At 38.4% G+C, this 18,953-nt stretch overlaps 1 protein-coding gene across 1 annotated transcript; it reads left to right on the top strand.

The window, feature by feature from the left end:
• The first annotated feature begins 1,784 nt into the window (after positions 1–1,784).
• LOC107705213 (PAB-dependent poly(A)-specific ribonuclease subunit PAN3-like) lies at positions 1,785–17,806 on the top strand. The gene is made up of 18 exons (XM_016508406.1): positions 1,785–2,469; positions 7,199–7,320; positions 7,464–7,536; positions 7,631–7,701; positions 8,395–8,539; positions 8,735–8,964; positions 9,056–9,160; positions 9,249–9,306; positions 9,627–9,788; positions 10,108–10,224; positions 10,811–10,912; positions 11,416–11,581; positions 12,015–12,102; positions 12,935–13,074; positions 13,274–13,403; positions 14,753–14,817; positions 14,931–15,069; positions 16,235–17,806. Exons 1-18 carry the CDS (start codon positions 2,124–2,126, stop codon positions 16,373–16,375), a joined length of 2,400 nt encoding a protein of 799 aa, XP_016363892.1. The 5' UTR covers positions 1,785–2,123; the 3' UTR covers positions 16,376–17,806.
• The last annotated feature ends 1,147 nt before the right edge of the window (positions 17,807–18,953 follow it).

Genomic DNA, 18,953 nt, shown 5'->3' on the forward strand with positions numbered 1-18,953 from the left:
TTTCACGATACAAATCGTTGCAAAGCAACTTTACAGCAAATTAAGTTTCTACAATATTTAGTGGTAGCTTATCAGTGGTGACTGTCAGTTAATGTACATATGGCAGAAATGTACGGAAAAATCAATTTAAGACGTAATAAAACAGACGATGATCACTATTAACAGCAATTATTATATGATGCAATCAAACTTATAGCTAAATTTGGTAGTTCTGTATGTTGTTTCAGGGTTGGCATCATCTGAGGTCCTCTGAGGGGTTGGCATCATCTCTTCTCAGGTGTTTTGGATCCAGACTGAAGCTTGTGTAATCCTTGATGTCAATCCCGTGGCAAAAACAGAGATACAAATAGAGCCATAATTAGCGTAGCTGCTGTTCCAACCAAGCAAAATTCATTTGTTTGACCCAAACTAAAGAATAATAATGTGCATTTGATCAGATATAACTGCAGTACAAGATTATGAGATGCATTATTTGAATGCTTGGCCAAAGAGATGTGTCTTTAATCTAGATTTAAACAGAGAGAGTGTGTCTGAACCCCGAACATTATCAGGAAGGCTATTCCAGAGTTTGGGAGCCAAATGCGAAAAAGCTCTACCTCCTTTAGTGGACTTTGCTATCCTAGGTACTACCAAAAGTCCAGAGTTTTGCAACCTTAGGGAGCGTGATGGATTGTAGCGTGGTAGAAGACTAGTAAGGTACGCAGGAGCTAACCCATTAAGGGCCTTATAGGCAAGTAATAATATTTTGTAACTGATACGGAACTTAATAGGTAGCCAGTGCAGAGACTGTAAAATTGGGGTAATATGATCATATTTTCTTGACCTGGTAAGGACTCTAGCCGCTGCATTTTGGACCACCTGTAGCTTGTTTATTGAAGATGCAGGACAACCACCTAGCAGTGCATTACAATAGTCCAGTCTAGAGGTCATGAATGCATGAACTAGCTTTTCTGCATCAGAAACAGGTAACATATTTCAGCATTCAGAACCTCAGACTGGGCAGAAGGTTCACCTTCCAACAGGACAATGACCCTAAGCACACAGCAAGGGTGGCTTATAGACAACTCTGTGAATGTCCTTGAGTGGCCCAGCCAGAGCATGAGCTTGAACCCAGTCAAATGATTCTGGAGAAACTTGAAAATGTGCATTTGCTCCCATCCAACCTGACAGAGCTTTGAGAGGTGAAGAAGTGAGGTGAAGAATGGCAGATAATTGCCAAATGATGATGATCAAAGCATGTCGCATTAAACAAAAAAGACTTGTAAAGACTTGTAAAGGTGCTTCAGCGAAATATTTAGTTTAACATTTAGAATACTTATGCAATGTACTTATTTCAGTTTTTTGTGACAATTCTGTTTTTGCTTTGTCAGTATGGTGTATGGAATGTAGATTGATGTGGAAAAAAGTAATTTAAAGCAGTTTAACATAAGGCAGCAACATAACAAAATGTGAAAAAATGAATGGGGTATGAATACTTTCGCAAGGCACTGTATATACAATAATAATAAATGTTTTAATATAAATTATTGATTTGTAATTTAGGCTATTAAAACCACATACTGACACATAAATAGCAAATGAATTTAAAAAATATTTTTAAGTTACGATATGAAAGGTTCAAAGTAAAATTCCCTATTTTTAACACTTAAATTCCCTGTTTTTAACACTTAAGCTCAAGATACAAAATTGTTATCATTCTAAAAACATCGTAAATGTCAATACATTATTATCAACGATTGTATTGTAATATGTGCTTTATGGTTTAAATGAATCCCCTACTGACTCCTTATGCGAACTGCAGTACTGGTCGTACCCAGCATGCACAGCAGAGCTATTAGCGCTTAGCTGAACAAGTGTAGACAGAAGACAACAACAACAGCATGATTCCAGCCAAACGCCAGGCTGATGGACCAGGACAGCTATGGACCCCGATAACGAGTATCAGTACATGGCAACAAAAGTGTGGCTCTTGCTGACTAGTCATCTGGCTCGATGAGGAGGTTGATTTTATTGCTAAATGTCCACTAAGGTGCTCATTGTTTCTGAAGTGTTTTAAAATATACTGCTGCTAAATATCTCGAGTCTATGTGCGAGTGTCTTCCGGCGGGAGCAGCAGCGGTGCCATGAACAGTGGACTCCCAGCTTCAGCTGCTCCGCTCGGGGGTGTCGGAATACCCGGTGTGAAGGTGAAATTCTGCCGTTATTATGCGAAAGACAAGACTTGTTTTTACGGAGATGAATGCCAGTTTTTGCACGAGGACCCGTCCATGGCGAGTCTTTCTCTGCACGGTGGTGGTACAGGTGCTGGCGGAGGAGGAAGCCCCGTCTCTTTATCTCTCGCCGGAGGAGCAGTGACGGCGGGATACGTGCTCGGAAATAGCGCGGCCAGCGGCGCTCCGGCAAACGTTCCCAAAAAGAACGATTCTCTCGGTCCCGCAGGAACAGCCCCGGAGGGACATCTGTTGTCCAGTAAGTTTGCACTGAGGCCTAACGTATCCTGTCCTCTGTTGTTGTTCGGTTATGGGGCTACACAGCGGCTTTTGTTTAAATCGAGGCCGTGGATTCAGCGGCCTACCTCTCGCTACCAAAACAACACTGGAAACTCCACAGCGCGCAAGCACTTTTAAACGAAAGACGAAAATACTAGAACAACCGAAGCAAAGGCGTTTAGTTAATACTCTACGTGGTTTCTGCTGGTTTCAAAGTGTTCTTCCAAATGCACAAGTTGTTTAGTATTTGATAACTGATAGGTATGGCAAGCCATTTTAACATTTATCTTAGATCATTCTCAAAAGGAAGTTATGGCACTAAGGAATTTTGGTACTCAAAGGAAACTGGTCCTATTAGAAGAATACAAACACACTCCAATATAGTAGGTGGCGGTATGCACCTCTAATGTTGGTCTGTAACATGACATAAAACTGGAAGAAGAACAGTTATCTTTTAACCCTTTGACGCGTACGATCACACCGGTGTGATCAGTCTTGGCTGGTCCCTGAAGCGTACGATCACACCGGTGTGATTAGAACTTTCAGTGGGTCACGTCATCAACTGCTGAATTTAAATCTGCTTTCGCGCATAGCCAGATCGGACGCGCTGAGCGCTTGTCATATTATCACAAATATTCATTGTTTTCAACCATATACTACTTATTTTAGGTTTCAGACGTTTAAATACACATAAGTACTAGCAAAACCATACATTTATAGTTTGTAAAATACACGCTGATGTCTATGGAAACGGAAATAATGATCCTACCAAATATAATCTGACGACATGTTTTTATTGATATCATATACAGATTGTGTAGGTAACTATAAAGTTTACTCTGCTCTTCTCCCAGTTTACCGGAGACCTAATTTAACGTGTTTTGGGAGGAGAGGATGAATTTGCGTGTTGTAAATCCCACAGCTCGGATTCAGCGCGAACTAACATGGCGGCGCCCATCACCCGGTATAGATCAACTAACACGGTCGATATAAAAGTGTTTAAACTACCAAATAGATTTAATTGCACATATTTCAGAATCGGAATATCAGATATTTCATAATATAGTGAGCATGTTTGTGAATATTTTGAATAAAACAGGAAAAACTAAATAAAAGCGATCCATGTGTCATACAGATCTATTGTGGCTGCGTTGTGTCACATGACAAGCATGACGCGTCGCCATGGAAACAATAAGGCGATACATTTTAAAATAACGGTCGCCTAAAAAAAACTCACGCTGGGGGCTCAGCTAGAATATTTTAAACTCACGTGCGAAAGGGTTTTAAAGCCCTAAACACACTGCACGATTTTCCACTGTCCCAGACGCAAGAATGGCATCGTGAAATGATCGTGGCGATTTCTGTGATCGTGGCTCCTAGTCGGTGCTCTTATGTCGTACAGTGAGAGAGGTTCAAAGACGGCTGTTGTCACGAATCCTTCGACCAAAGATAGCCTTGGATGCAGCATGATCATCGCACAATGTGTTCGCTGGTACGATTCACGTTTACTGACCAACCAATAAAAATGCGACATGAAATGAACGCGACGTGGCGCTAAAACATATACCTGTATACCTCAAGCTCTTATGCCTTCCTCTTTCGCCGCTTCCACTTTTTTTCAGCACACATAAAAAATACAACTGCTAAAGTGTGCTTGATCATGCTCTTTTTGTTTACTACTAGCGCATGCTGGTGACATTTTATTCTTCTATAGGAACGTGCGTCGTAGCGTACAAGTCAACAGGTGTCATCATCGTACAGTCTACACACACGTCATAGCCAAGTTTATTAGATCCATGTCGCACAATGTGACATGCAGTGATCTTATAGGATTGCTAAAATCGTGCAGTGTGTTTTGGGCTTAAGACTAAATGATGCACTAGTTTTTACAGGAATACTCCAGTAATCTGAAGTTGCCTACTATCTTTTACAGTTTCACTTGCAAATACTCATCATGAGACACTACTACTTATTCTAGTACTTATTTTAATAGTTACAAGTATCTGTTCCATTTTTTAAGTGCCAAATGAGTTGACTGTAGTAGGCCTGCCATTCAGATACTATTGCATTCCAGTTGTTACAAGTAAATTTTTTCTTAATCATACTAGTAATAGTTTTATATAATTTTACAGTTGCTGTTCTGGGGTTCGTTTCCCAAAAGCAACTATGGTCGCATGTTCCGTCATTACTAGGGGTGGAAACGGTTCAACTTACTCACGGTTCGGTTTGTATCGCGGTTTTAGAATGGCGGTTTCGGTATGTGCTATGTTTAGGCAAAAACTATACTGTCAAATAAAAATAAAGAAAATAAGAATAATCTATCTAACTACAAGCAACAGCACAAATAAATACAATAGAGTAAAGATACAAATAAAATAAACAGTGATTTTCAGTATTTTTTAGGTAGGTCTAACATTAGTTTTCAGGTACAGAAATTGAATAAAGTATTTATTTATAAAATGAAATGTAAAACAGCATTGCATATTTGACTGTATAAATTAAAGATGAATCTTTATTAAAGTTACAAAAGCTATTCAATCAAGAGCAGTGAGTGATTTCTTTGTTGTTGCTGTTTGATTAATATTAAGAAAGTGCTGTCACTTTAAGAGAATGCACTGTGTTGTTGTAATGTATTGGGAAGCCAGAATGCGCATCCATCAACAGAAACATATATTAGCCGAACCCTGTTTGTTTTACGTGTTATTTATAGCAAACCATATTACAGATGAGTTGTCAGATTTAAGTTGAACCGCGGTCCTAGCGCGTGCCGAACCGTGTGTGGAGAACTGTACGGTTCGATTTTTTTGCGTGAACCGTTCCACCCATTACCAATAGAGTTCAGTGGAACTAATGACCATAGTTAGCTAGCGATGGTTTTTGGGAAATGCACCCCTGGTTAGTACATATGACTGGTAGAAAAAAGAGGTTGGGTGAAATAGGTGCAATAATAAATACTAGTGACAACTGGGATAGATAATACTGTCTAAAAATTAAACTTAAAAATTAAAATGTCCTAAGTAATAAATACTATATAGCAGGGGTGGTGAAAGCCGCAGCCCTGCACAGTTCAGCTCTAACCCTAATTAAAACTCACCTGCCTGTAGCTTCCTAGTAACCGTTCAGACCTTGATTAGCTTGTTCAGGTGTGTTTGATTAGGGTTGAAGCAAAATTCTGCAGGGCTGCGGCTCTCCAGGACCGACGTTCGCGACCCCTGCTATATAGTATTAAATTAATAGTTATTAGTTTAATAGTTTTAAGTTTAAAGGATTAGTTCACTTTCAAATGAAAATTTCCTGATAATTTACTCACCCCCATGTCATCCAAGATGTTTACGTCTTTCTTTCTTCAGTCGAAAAGAAATTAAGGTTTTTGATTAAAATATTCCAGGATTATTCTCCTTATAGTGCACTTCAGCTGCTATCAAATGGTTGAAGGTCAAAATTACAGTTTCAGTGCAGCTTCAAAGGGCTCTACACAATACCAGACGAGGAATAAGGGCCTTATTTAGCGAAACGATCAGTCATTTTCTAAAAAAATAAAAAAAATGTATATGCTTTATAAACAGAAATGCTCGCCTTGCACTACTCTGTGATGCGCGTCCATGACTTCATGTAATACGTAATCACGTTGAAAAGGTCACGCGTGACGTAGGCGGAAGTACCGACTCAGTGTTTACAAGTCGAACGTGCAAAGACTAAGTCAAACGCCGTTTACAAAAAATTTTAATGTGTCATTAAACATACAACAACTTTTGAACGGTCCTCCTTGTCCACATTTGTAAACACTGACAGTCGGTACTTCCGCCTACGTCAAGCATGACCGTTTCAATGTAATTACGTATTACGTGAAGTCATGGACTCGCAGAGCAGTGCAAGGCGAGCATTGCTGTTTATAAAGCATATACATTTTTATTTATTTTTTTTAGAAAATGACCGATCGTTTCGCTAGATAAGACCCTTATTCCTCGTCTGGTATCGTGTAGAGCCCTTTGAAGCTGCACTGAAACTGTAATTTTGACCTTCAACCGTTTGGTAGCTGTTGAAGTCCACTATAAGGAGAATAATCCTGTAATGTTTTCATCAAAAACCTTAATTTCTTTTCGACTGAAGAAAGAAAGACGTAAACATCTTGGATGACATGTGGGTGAGTAAATTATCAGGAAATTTTTATTTTAAAGTGAACTAATCCTTTAATAGTTATAATAATTAGTGAGGATTTTTAAAAAAGATATTCATCCATATTGGAATACATACTAGTCCAAAGTGTGTAGTTAATCGCATCTCCACAGAACACTGTGGCAAAATTGTTTTAACAGTGACAGTGGCATAAATACTAGTTTTAATAGATAAATGTTAAGTGACTTGCCATAGAAAGAGACCTGCCATTGTTCACGGGCAAGATTGAAGCATCTTTATAAACTAATCCAATAGCAGACATCATGTTTGCCAGTGTTTTGATGACACTTTAGAAGAGTCTGAGTGCATTTTCACAGTAAAGTTGGAAATATTGTCTAGCGGCTCTTAAAACTCAGGAGAAATTCTGTGGAACTTGCTTTTGAGCACATTAATCTTTTAAAACAATATACTGAAGCAACCATTCACTGCGTTATTTGAATTATTTTATTTAGTTTAAAAAAGGCTTGCATAAAACTTTGTGTAAGATACTGTGTAAACACAAAGGATTCACATGTGTTTTTGCTTTATTGCAGTCCCTGGGATGGAGGGAGGTGCTCTGAATGATGCCAGTCTGACCAACTCGTACTTCAGCAGCACCTTTATTGGGGTAAATGGGTTTGGTGGCCCAGCAGAGTCCAAATATTCAATGATGCAGGTAACATAACCACTAGTGTGACTGTGTGTGGTGAAAAACAGGAAACCAATAGAAAATACTAGTAACTGGGTCCGTCAAATGGAGCACACAGTGGTGATTCATAATGGGACACTTCACATGTTGATGGTTGCTTGTGTTATTAGAGGATGACCAGCAGTAGCAGTTCTCCAAGTCTGCTGAATGATGGTGCCAAGAGCTTCAGCCACGGCACACATGGTGAGTTAAAAATTGTTTGAAATTTTTGTTGCGGGAATAAAGCTGTCATGACAAGATTTGAAAACCTTGTCTATGTGTCCGCTCCACTTTTTAGATCCAGTAAATTCCCCAACATCATCTCTCTTCAGTGATTTTGGTGCTTTGAGCATATCACAAAGGAGAAAGGTAAGAGTTTAACATTTCAGTTTATGCTGTCTGTATTGTGCTCTGACAGGTTATTTTGTTAATGGAAGAATCACTTGTATTTCTGACATCTTTCGAGAAGGCATAACGGAATAAAAACATTTCCAACTTGACCAATTTTGATAAGACTAATCATCCAACAACTGACCAGTCGATTAGTGAGTTTTAAAAATTATATATTTTTAGCAGTGGATGTTTAATTACTATGCTGACATCATGCTGTGTTTTAACATTTAGAGAGTTTGCAAAGGAAATCCCTTAAAAAAAAAAGCTGTGTATTTAATTTCCTCCGCATTCATTTTTTATCTAATTATATGTATTTTAGTATAACTTATTAAATTTTTTTATATATAATTATAATTTATTTTTATGTATTTTAGTTATTGTAATCTGTTTTTAAAGCAAGCAAACAAACCAACCAACCAACCCCACTTTGAAAACCCCTGCCCTAAGAAACGAGACTTGATTGAATCAGGTGAATCAGAAACCAGCCTAATGATACAGGTGTTCCTTGAGACATTAGCTGAGTAGTCAATTTTGAATAAATGTTGCTTTGCACATCCCTAACTTGGAAAAAGTTGTGCCAGTACCAAGATGACAGTGCCAAAATATACTTTCTTAAAGGTGTCAGGGTGAAAACATTATGGTTCTATTTGTATCTGCGTTTTTTTTCAGGCTCCTAACCCCACAGCCAGTGAGTTTGTCCCTAAAGGGGCCCCACGGATGGCCTCCATGTCTCAGACGACCGTGCCAGCATTCACCTCCCCCATCTTCCCTCATCCTGGCTTGAGCAGCTCCACGGCGGCTGCTCTTGCACCTGGTCAGTGACTCACTCCCAGAAAGTACCACCTGGTGTTCTGCCATTCTGTCTGTCCTTTTTGTTTTTTTGCTAGATCTCTTTTCTTATGTTCAGCATTTCTGTTCAGTTTTTTAATGTGTGTGATCTTTTAGGTTGTGAATCTGGTCAGGGTACACCGTTTATAATTAGGCTTGAATATCTGTTTTTTTTGGACAGGTATGTCGCTCTCTGCTGGGTCTTCTCCTCTTCACTCCCCCAAAATCACCCCTCACACGTCCCCAGCCCCGCGGCGGCGCAGTCACACGCCCAACCCCAACCCAGCCAATTACATGGTGCCCACCACTGCGTCTGACCAGGGAGGCGGAGCCCACGTGATTCAAAAGGAGACCGTGGGCGGGACTACCTACTTCTATACCGACAACACCCCTGCTCCCTTGGCCGGAATGGTATAGTCCATGTTAATCACAATTTGGTGTGTGCTATTATTGTCTTTACCTGGTTTACTTAAAATATAAAATGTGCTGTTCGCATTTTCAGGTGTTCCCAACATATCACATGTATCCGCAAACGGCACCTCATGTGGCATACATGCAGCCAAAAGCCAATGCACCATCCTTCTTTATGGCTGACGAACTCCGACAGGTAATCTGCCATTTCTGCCCTCATCTGTTAGCCAGTGTTGTTGTTGGTTGTTGACTGTCATTTTTCACATATTTGTCCTTGTTTGTAGGAGCTGATTAACAGGCATTTGATAACGATGGCACAGATAGATCAGTCTGAGAACCCTGGTAAGGATGTGGTTTGTCTTGTGTTGGCATGACATGTCAACAGTGTTTGGTTTCAATGGACAACACGGCTACTGTTCAGTTATAATGTCTGTTTTGTGGTCAGAGCATATGGATTCACCTGCTGTCTTAGTAGAAAACCACATCCTTTGTCTGTCTGCCATTTTTAATTGGTTTGAAAAGCATTTCACATAGTTATCCACCTTTGTGTCATCTCTGTCATCTCTCTCTGTTTCTATATAGTCAAGTGTTTATTTTGGTGCATATGTGTGTAAGAAAAGGTGTGTTGGATGATTGAAATCTCTGTTCCATCTCTCCTTTAGGAGTGCCGTCTGAGGTAGACAGTTACCACAGCCTCTTTCCCCTGGAGCCCCTTCCCCCACCAAACCGTATTCAGAAAACCAGCAACTTCAGTTACATCACTTCCTGTTACAAGGCTGTCAACAGCAAAGATGACCTGCCTTACTGCCTCAGGAGGATACATGGTGAGGCATAAAGTATTTGTATGTACAGCTGTTCCTGTAGGGAGTTTGCACATTTGTTTTGAATTCCATTTTTACATCACTGTCCTTTACAATGGCAGTGTTTATGGATAACCAATCGAACCACATAACTAAAAATGAAACAATTTGAAGTTCAATATGGTTTTAAAGTGCTTATGGTAATGAAAGTACCTAGATCTAATATCTCGAGAACTAAACAATAAACAGTCCCTGCATCTTGGCAGCACAATGACACACTGTGTCTTCGTTTTTTTGCTTTAATACCCACGTGTGTAACTTGTGTCCTTGTGTGCATTCACAGGCTTCAGGCTGGTCAACACCAAGTGTATGATGCTGGTAGACATGTGGAAGAAGATTCAGCACTCCAATACTATGACCCTCCGAGAGGTCTTCACCACCAAAGCATTTGGAGACCACTGTACGAATACGTTTTTTTTCCTTTTTTTTTCTTTTTTAAGTGTGCGAGCATGTCCATGTCTATACTATTGTGCAGCACAGCTTTAGGTTTTGAAATTATACATTTGAATATGGGTCAGTGATATGAAGCTCATTTTTTCTTTTTGTCCTATCTATTAATTTATTCAAAAGCACCATGACATTTTTTTACAAATGCAATGACTTGAACAGTCCTCTGCTCTGAAACATATTTTTAAATGATGAATTTCTGAAGAAAAAAAATTATTGAAAGAGCTTTTCTTAAAAAAAAAACCTTTAGTATAGTTTGCTTTATTTCTTTAAAAATCTTTTTTGCAAAAATGGTCATTAATTTATTAAACCATGTTCATTTCTTACTAATACTTGAAAACTGTTATTCTTACTAATATTTATATTTCATATATAATATTTTTTTTCTTACTATTACTAATACTATTCAAAAATAGTATAAATGTTTTTCAAAGGAGGACTAGGAACGTGTTTTAAACTAGTTTTTTAATTTTTTTTATTTTTTATCATGAATTGACCCTTTTGAACTCTTTTCATATGATCACGTTTATCCTTCGCAGCACTGGTATTTTCCTATGACTTCCATGCGGGGGCAGAGACCATGTTCAGCAGGCACTTCAACGATCCGGCTGCGGATTCTTACTTCACAAAGAGAAAGTGGGGTTAGTTGTTTCTTGCTCTGTTGTTTCTGTTTGTGTGTGTGAGGATGTAGCCGTTAGATACAGAGTACGTCAAGTGCTTGGTGGCAGTTGCATCTTCGTGAATGTGTAGCGAGGAAAGAGGAAGGAGTGGTTGAAACCGATCCCGCCTCGGGTGGGTTCAGTACCTGCAAGCTCAAGACTGACAGAGGAAGCAAAACCCAGGGATGATGTTTAGCTATTAAACAGCTGCAGCGCATACGGCTGCATCAACCACAGTGCAGCCTCAAACCATAAAACGTGTGTTTGTTATCAGGATGGGCTAAAATACAGCAATATATTATAATAACCAGTCACAACATCTAAAAAAAAAAAAGTACACTTATTCTTATAGATTGATATAACATTTTAATTAATACCTAATTGTTGCAATGTTAACTTTATATTATTTATTTAGAATTATTTAAATTTTATTTACCTATTTATTTTTTTGTTTTGAGAAATAACTTTCAGTTTTCTTCTATCAGGGCAGCATGAGCTCCCTCCTCCACGGCAACATGTGGGCTTGTTACCGGAGTCGCTGATTTGGGCCTACATTGTCCAGCTGAGCTCGGCACTGCGCACCATTCACACGGCTGGGCTGGCCTGCAGGGTCATGGACCCTAGTAAGATCCTCATCACTGGAAAGACACGGTACAGCCACATGCATCTTGCTCATTTAAACCCAGAAGTACATTCATGTTACTGCAGGACGTTAATTTGTTGTGTGTTAATGTTTTGCTTTTTTTGTAGCAAATTTTCGCTTTTTTTCTGAACTACTACCCTAACCGTGCAAAACAATACAGTAACTGGTAAAGACAAAGCACAGTTCTGCAGAATCTTCTTAAAAGTTTGCTGTAGTTAACCAACTTATGAAATGAGGGACAGTCAAACCACAGATCGGTCAGTGTTCTGTGGGGCCCTTATTTTCTAGCCATAAATAGTGAATGGAGAAGTTCACTGTTTGATTATTTTTGCTCTTCCTTTATTATGTACTGACTGTTTTTCAGCTTCTCACAGCAGCATTTGCACAAATAACCAAACATGCAAACACAAACACTGCTAAATGTTTGTTGTTTCTCCATAGGTTACGAGTCAACTGTGTAGGAATGTTTGATGTCTTAACATTTGACAATAGTCAGACCAACCACCTGGCGCTGATGCCCCAGTACCAGGTACTGAACATCTCATTTACACCCAAACACATACATAATTTGACTGTGCATCATCATTTAATCAGATTTTGTTACACTCCCGTTCAAACGTTTGGGGTTGGTAAGGTTATTTTAATTTTGTTGAAGGAAGTTTCTTATGCTCATCATGTTAAAATAACTTTTATATTTTAGTATATTTTAAAATGTAATTTATTTCTGATTCCGTTTTCAGCAGCTATTAATCCAGTCTTCAGTGTCACATGATCCTTCAAAAATCATTCTAACATGTGACCCTGGAGCACAAAACCAGTCTTAAGTCGCTGGGGTATATTTGTAGCAATAGCCAAAAATACATTGTATGGGTCAAAATTATGGATTTTTCTTTTATTCTAAAAATCATTAGGATGTGACCCATATGCTGATTTGGTGCTCAAGGAACGTTTTTAGCAATGTTTATCAACAGTTGTGCAGCTTAATAAATGACATTTCAATGAAATGCTTTTCTTTCAAAACGTCCTAAAAAAGGTACTTTTGATCAATTTAATGCATCCATCCTAAATATAATAAAATAAGTCTTGAAGTCTTAGTGACCCTAAACTTTGGTGTAAATAACATTTTACTAATAAATTAATCACAATTATTTTTGTAGCAGTTAATTGCCAGAATTTCATGACCGTGACTATACACCACTTTAATATTGATATGAAGTTCTTTGTGCTAGCAATGGGTTTTGAAGGCTGCTTTGTTGTGGTGCAACTTTTTATTAATTTTTTTGTCTTGAGTGTTTGTCGTTTTACACTTTGGGTCTAAACTCTAAGTTTCATCAGTTGCTGTTCCTCTTTGTGTCCATCAGCAAGCAGATCTCATCTCCCTGGGGAAGGTGGTATTGGCTCTGGCGTGTAACTCTCTAGCTGGCATTAAGAGAGAGAATTTGCAGAAGGCCATGGAGCTGGTGTCAATCAACTACTCTTCTGACCTCAAGAACCTCATTCTGTGGGCCTCTATCTCTTTCTTACACATATTTTTTTATAGCCTAAATGCTCTCAAAGTGGTTATACTATGCCATATGACAGTTTGTGGTTCTGTATGTGTCCTGTTAAGACTAGTTAACATGTTCATGCACTCATACATTCTCGCTTGTGCATTAGTTTGAATGTGGTGCCACATCTTATGGTCATGTTTCGATCTTCAGGTACCTGCTCTCGGAACAAAGCCGTCTGCGCAGCGTCAATGACATTATGCCCATGATTGGAGCACGATTTTACACTCAACTTGATGCCTCGCAAATGAGAAATGATGTCATTGAGGAGGACCTGGCCAAGGTATTTAAATTTGTTTCAAAATATACATTTTCTATCCACCTTATTTTTCGCGCAAGCGTAAATGGCTGCAAGCGTAAATGGCTGTTTGAAACTGCAAACTGATGTTTTTTACCTTATTATTTTAATGTATCATCTTAATTATAAACACACTGGTTTGTAGCGCAAACCATTTTACCGTTTACTGCTCTTTGATATTCTTCTCGCTATTTCCCTATAGAGGCTAATGAATCAAGTCTTGCACATTCACAGAAAACGTCTTACTTCCGCATTTAAAAATAAGGTGGATACACTAGTGTTTCAAACAGAATGATGCTGTTTATTGTAAATATTTAAGTCAGTTTATTATGAATGAAAGTATTTATTATTAAAAAATTTACATTTAATTGCACCTTTTTTTTTTTTTTAGCAGTAATGTGATATTGACTTACATTTCACAAACCTACATACAAACATTTATTGGTTAATTTAGAGCTGGATGTCACTGAAAATAAAAATGTGCAGTTCTCTGAGATTCTTAATCAGTTTTTGATTCTTTAATCATTCCTGATGTATTCAGTGATTCATTCAGTAGAATTGTCAGACTAATTGAAACAAATAACTGACTTTATTTGCGATTCATTAAAAGAACCAGCTCAAAAGAATCATTCCTTTTTTTTTTTCTTTTTTTTTTTAATTGAACCACACTAGTTATGCTGTGGTGTTTGTTTTTGAAGCCGGACAGCCAGAGAATAGAAAGTTGTTGCTGGAAAGTTGGTTTGAAAAAGGCATTATTTTGTCAGTCTTTTTATCTTGTCACTTTCAACACGAGTCACAACTAGGCTGTAGATTCGATATCACTTCAGGAAACAAAAAGAAAAACACCCTTGCAGACCGAGCTATCCAATTTACCCAGTATGCCATTATCTAGTGTGTGCTGATCTTGCACTGGAGGGGGTGGAGGTGTGATCACTGTAGATATTTTGGATGGTTTCAGCTGTTCTCTCTTCTGCTTTCCTCCTTTTGAACACTCGTATCAGATGTGTGAAGGCTTTTTTTTTTTTTGTACCAGCCTTTTACAAACACCTACAAAACATGCATTGTTGCACTTAACCCCTTTTTCATCAAGAATGTGGACTTACTATATTAAACAGTGTGTGTCTCCTGTGTTTGTTTGACACTGCTGAATCTGATGTGAGAGCGAATGTGACTCAGAAAGAGGTTTAAATATGACCTGGTTTCCTCTCTAACTTCCCTTCTCATAATCTACAAAGTCTCACTTACGCAAACCCAAAATAACATTTTTTGTTATTCAAAAACAATCCTAATAAATTTGCATTACAACTTTTTGTTTATGCATCTGCATTTTGCAGGAGGTTCAAAATGGGCGATTGTTCCGCCTACTGGCAAAACTGGGAACGATCAACGAGAGACCAGAGTAAGTCTTTTATTACAACTAAAGTGCTGAAACCTTTCTGAAATGGCAGCCTTTTATAGAATACTTTCAAAATGCTTCACGTCAACGTGTAATGTAATATTTATTTCTTGTAGGTTCCAGAAGGACCCGACGTGGTCTGAGACTGGTGATCGTTACCTGCTGAAGCTCTTCAGAGATCACCTGTTCCACCAGGTAACTGAGGCAGGCACACCCTGGATCGACCTCAGCCACATCGTGTCCTGTCTCAATAAGGTGAGCTTGTTTAGCTTGTGCCTATTTGTGTATAGACCTTAATAGACACCATAATGAATTTAATGCAAATGAAAACAAGGCTGTGAGGGACAGACTTTATAGACTTTGTCTTTACAATGACAGGTACTATATAAAGCTCACAGCTTTTTTTGGAGTTTGGAGCAGTTTTATGGAGTTTTTTTTTTATGGAAAGACGTTTCATCACAGCTATCTAAGGAACCCTGGCTAAGGTCAATTGGAGCTCATGTTATATCCGGGCCAACAATTTATTAAATTGTTTAAAATTATATTAAAAATGCAACTTCTATATACAGTTACTTTAATACACCTATTTACTTTAATGCAACATGTTTAATTTCTGAATTTAAAGGTTTTTTAAAAATATTTTTGAAGGGGTGGTAAAGTGAAAACTGTCAAGAAAAAAGCCTAATTAAAAGAATAAATTACTTGAAAATAACATCTTTTCAATCTTTATTTTTGATTAAAAAAAATATTAATATTAATTAGCTTATTAATTTTTTGAAAAGTATAAGATAATTTGACCTTATGACAAGGGAAGGTTAGTTTAGGTTGTAATGACGTGAAATTTATGAACTTATTCATGATATATATTTTTTAAATGCCTTTGAAAAAAAAAAACGATGAATACACGTATTTATGGTGTAAAGAAAATGTTATTAATTTGTCTTGATAGTTACACCACATGACATTTTTAATGCCATTAAATTTACATTTTTATCTTAAATAGTGTATGTTTTACAAAACCAATATGAAAACAAACCATACATTTCTAAGAACATGGAACATATTTTAAACCAGATTTTTTATTTTTTTTCAGTAGCATTTTGTTTTAGTGTACTTGTTGCATTACATGGATTTACTATATTAATAACAGTAAATTATGTATAATTACAAGCAACTAACCCTAATCCAAACCCTTATCCTTACTATAACCCTATAGTAAGTACATGTTGTTAATTAATGTTACTGAGTACTTAATTGTAGAATTACATATGTTTTGAATTACGTATATAATTTGTAACTTTAAAATGAAATGTAACCGATTTTTCTTATTCATTGTCATGGAACTCTATTATTTGTCAGCTGTGCTAGTTTAACCAGTTGACCATTTTTGTCACTAACTTCCTTTAATTTCTCATTGCAGTTGGATGCTGGAGTACCGGAGAAGATCAGTCTGGTGTCACGGGATGAGAAGAGCGTGCTCGTGGTGACTTACTCAGACCTGAAGCGCTGCTTTGAGAGCACCTTCCAGGAACTGCTTGCCGCCACGAATGGACCCCTGTAACCCCCAGCCATCCACAAGAGTGGGCTGGAACTGCCTGAAACAGAGCACATTGCACTACAGCCTGGAATCATAGGTGCAGAATGATGATCTCACGACCAGGGCAGAGCCAGCTGGTTGCTCACCTCCAGTCAGATACACTGTTCTGTCCAGAGAAAGTTGTTTTCTAAAGCTTATTTTTTTAGTTTTCACAACAACACCGCAGCTGCAGAATTATGAACTGAACTGAGAGCTGTGATAATGATGAATTCTTTTTTCTTTTTAGACTTGGGAACAATGTCCAAAAAATAAGAGACTTTACTTCCTTATTTTTTCTTTGGAGGATGCACTAAACATTTCAAGTTCCTTTTTAAGTGATTGTGCGTGTCCCACAGGGTGCGTTCAAGGCCGGGGGCCTCACACATGAAATGGAAGAAAAACAGAGCGCCATTTTTTTCCACATCATCTCCTCGCCCGTTTTTAATGAGGTACTACGAATTGGGACAGACCACTGGTCATGTGTTCAGAGTCCTCGACTCTGATGGGACAAACTGATGAGACTGACCACTTATGAATGTGTGGCATAAGTAGTAATGTGCCGCCACTCCTCGTCTGCTGTATTGACTCATTTAAAAGTTGGCCAACTTGGAGGCGGGAGGGGAAGTTACTGGTTGCGTGCAGTCGAGGGGGATTCCACGACAAAGGGGTGCTCTCTCCTCTTGCTGTGTAAACTTGTCATTTATTTCAGAATTTCGCAGAATTCCTTTTTCATTTTACGGATGCTTTTTGAAATCGGATTTTGAGAGGATGGATTTTCGTTGTCGTTTCTGTTTTTTTTTAGTCAGGCTTTTGTGATGGGAACCAAAGAACTGGACCACGCTAGCAAGGGAAGCCAGTTCTGTCTCATTGTGGAATGTCCTCTTATGCCTCTTTTGTGGAGCATCCCAAGTTTCTGTCCATTTCGTCATTCTTTTTCCTAATTCGTTCTCGTTTTCACGCTCTCCACGCTAGTATTGGTTTAGATCTAGTGAATCTCAGTATAGAGCTCTCTTGTGTTGTTACGGTCGTTCCCTTTCCTCACAAAGTTGTTGTACAGAGATGCATGATGGGATGTTTCTCACTGTGGACCAGTCCCAGCAGGACGGTTGGGACTCTATTGGTTTCTCTTGGTTTCGTTTTTGTTTAACTATGATTTGACCTATGAATTATGTGACAACATCCGGAAAACAGTTTGGAATTCGCTCAGGTTGATCCCTGACAGGAATATGCCAATGACTGAATGTGTCTGACCTGTCATTGGTGACTGCCCAATCCGTGAGTCAAGGAACAGGCGGGACTTGCAGCACAGATTTGGGTGTGCCACACTGGACCGAGAGGGTGCAGGATACAGCAGGCAGAGCTGAGGATGCTGCGAGTTCAATAATGTACTTTTTCCCTCTTCTTTTTTGTTTTAGTCAACTGATACTTGGTGGACATGGTGCCAAGCCCGTATCCCTCTCCGACTCTCACACACACACATACACATTAATACACCTTTTACAGGCCGATCTCATATCATGTACCCAGTTTCCAGTGGAACGCACTCCAGACACATACATACATATGCACTCATACATGAAATCCTCCTTCACCATCCCAGTACGTTTTAATTGGAGTAATGGCTGCTGAAAATTCAGTTTTGCTAACACTGGAATAAATTACCTTTTCTTTTTAAACGCTAATATATATATATTTCCCATTAAAATGTATTTTATTCTACCAAAACTAAAAAGCCCTGTCCTCATTTGCAGGCTTTGTGCATTGGCAGTATCATGTGAAAAAAGTTTGCTTTGGCTCTAGATCTGAAATCTGTAATTTCATTCTTTTTCAGCATTAAATACACCATATATATACTATAATATTTTCAGAGGTTACTATTAAGGTACTAAATGTAAATAAATAGTGTAAGGTGAACGTTTCCAGCATATGGCTTGCAGCACATGAAATGTGCTCTACAGCTAAACATTTGGTACCTACAAGCAGTGAATGTAATAAATGCTTTTCATAAATAATATTAGCTGCTCTGTGACTACTAAAAACTAAAGTGGTACAGATTACCAGTGGCTTCAAAGAGGGTATACAGATATGAGATAAGAGTTTAAAAACAAAAACGCTGAAATGCTAGTTGCCAACAAGATAGTAACACTCATTGGCGTCGCTAAGCCATTTTTAGGGGGGCTATAGACAGATATATTGCATACTTGAGCTAAGGAAAGAGGGTTATACTAGAGATGCAAACAGTAAAATTTTGTGTTTGTACAGTAAATAGGTTGTGTGTGTGTGAGATCATGAAGACTTGAATTTGGCTTATTCAGTAGGCCAGTGTTTCTCAACCAGGGGTCCGTGGACATAACATGTCATGTTCCCATGAAAGAAAAATCCAATATAGCTGATGATATGGCCAAATACTGGACAAGTCGGCTAACTTGAATTATACTTGACTGTATTTGGTCCTCACAAAGACACAAATGATACATAGATGAGTCAATTTTGTTCTGGGGGTCCTTGAGGATGGTTCTGAATTGGACTGGGGTCCGGTACGCCAAAAGGTTGAGATTCACTG

This window comes from Sinocyclocheilus rhinocerous, unplaced genomic scaffold, assembly GCF_001515625.1.
Source record: "Sinocyclocheilus rhinocerous isolate Xijiao unplaced genomic scaffold, SAMN03320098_v1.1 scaffold594, whole genome shotgun sequence".
Taxonomy (NCBI): domain Eukaryota; kingdom Metazoa; phylum Chordata; class Actinopteri; order Cypriniformes; family Cyprinidae; genus Sinocyclocheilus; species Sinocyclocheilus rhinocerous.